This window comes from Polyergus mexicanus, unplaced genomic scaffold (assembly GCF_030449975.1).
Source record: "Polyergus mexicanus isolate NDT 795.1 unplaced genomic scaffold, iyPolMexi1.0 SCAF_18, whole genome shotgun sequence".
In the NCBI taxonomy this organism is placed as follows: Eukaryota; Metazoa; Arthropoda; class Insecta; order Hymenoptera; family Formicidae; genus Polyergus; species Polyergus mexicanus.
The window spans coordinates 3,851,936-3,853,598 of NW_027223338.1; the positions used below are offsets into that span (position 1 = coordinate 3,851,936).

Below are 1,663 nucleotides of genomic sequence, written 5' to 3' on the forward strand. Positions count from 1 at the left end.
CACGGAAACCGAGAATGCTCGGCGGAGGCTGCGAACACGTCAACCTCACGTTCCGTCGTTGCTGCGAATTTCAGGATCGGTTCTGGTATCTCGGAGCGTACTGCTCGAGCGGATTCAGGAATCGTTCTGGTCCCGAGATGCCGAAATGCTGTCTTTTTATACCCGAGCGTCTATCGGTAATTGCGTCATTCGCCCCCGGGTGGGGATAACGACGCGTTGTTTTCGGCGGGTAAATTACGGTAAACGCGTCGCTTCCCCTGGGCGAAACGACGCGGCGTTTCGGCGGGTGACGCTCGGGATCTTCCGGCAGCGTTCGGCTATGCTCGGTCTTCGGCGTAACGGCGGCCGTATAACGGCCGTATGGTTGTTTATTACAACCGCGGTGATTGAAGTATTAAAAAGGGCGCTGGGCGCCTCTGCCACTGCCCGGCTGGTGTTCGCCGGGCGGCAGACTTCCGGCTGGCTACGTGCCGGGTAACGATGGGGGGTGCATCGTTACATCACCCCCCCGCCTACTGTGCCTGAATTTTGAGGCACTCGCTTATTCGGACTCGTCTAGTTTGCGGCGGTAGCGCAATTTTCCGGCGCTGTCGAACCGCAGCGTCCATCGTCCGTGCGGTGTGCGGACCTTGTATCGCCGGGACACGTGAACCGCGAAATGCGGGATCGGCGCTAGGAGTCCCGGCTCTTATTCCACCATGATCGGCGGTGGCGGCGCGGGGCCCATCGGGACCAGGATTTCGGGCATGGGGGGGGGCGGGTGGTGTTTCCCCCGTTGCTCGCTCCTCTGGCTGCTCCTGGCCCGATGGCGACCTTGGTCGCTTGGCTGGCGTCCTTATTGGTACCCCGGCGTGGCATCGGCGTCGGCAGGCGGATAGCGGCGGCGGCGATGTGGCCAGCATGGCCAGCTTCCGCTGGTTCGTCCTGTCGGACCGCTGGATGGCGGTACCGATTTTTGGCGGCCGTTTCGGTGGTGGCGGCAGTGAGATCGGCGGCGCTTCTGGCACGCCTGTGCCATACGGCGGCTCGGGCTCTCCCAGGATCTCGTTAATGGCTTTCAAAATATCCTGCTCTATGCTCATCTTGGAAGCTTCTGAGCCCGTGATCTTTCCTGGTTGCCTTCTTTCCTTTGGATTTTTGCTTTTTAATCCGTGGTGGGGTTGTTTTCCTCGTTTTCATCTTTGTCTCGTCATTATATTCGTCAATATTGATGTTATTGTCGTCCGGATCCTCTGTATTGTTGTTATTGTCGTCGGTATCCATGTTTTTGTTTTCGCCGGGAGCGGGTTTTAGGTCCTGGATATGCATATGGCGATACCATTTCCCGCGTTGACTCTGGAGATCGACGATTTCCGGCGAAATAAACCGACGTACTTCCAGCGGGCCGATGAACTTTGGCGCGAGCTTTGCGTTAAATGCGTTCGCTTTTTTCGAGAGCGGGTAGTTTCGCTTCCACACGTAATCGCCTAGTTTTGGTCGCCATTCTCGCCGTCGTAGATCCTAGTATCGCTGCTGTCGCTGGAATCCCCTGGCCAGGTTGATGCGTACGACCTCCTCGGCGTCCTGTAGTCGTTGTCGGACGATGTCAGGTTCTGGGGCCTCCGTAGGTGTTGGGAGGGCGGGGGCGGGCGGAACTAATTCGCGGCCGTGATTTAGATATGCT

At 58.1% G+C, this 1,663-nt stretch overlaps 1 protein-coding gene across 1 annotated transcript; it reads right to left on the reverse strand.

The window, feature by feature from the left end:
* Window positions 1-512: 512 nt before the first annotated feature.
* On the reverse strand, window positions 513-1,082 carry LOC138941078 (uncharacterized). Its single transcript, XM_070310423.1, has one exon. The coding sequence runs from the start codon at window positions 1,080-1,082 to the stop codon at window positions 513-515; it is 570 nt and encodes a 189-aa protein (XP_070166524.1).
* Window positions 1,083-1,663: the final 581 nt, after the last annotated feature.

Coding starts and splice junctions, on each gene's coding strand:
- LOC138941078 (XM_070310423.1), bottom strand. CDS start 1,082: ATGAGCATAGAGCAGGATATTTTGAAAGCCATTAACGAGATCCTGGGA.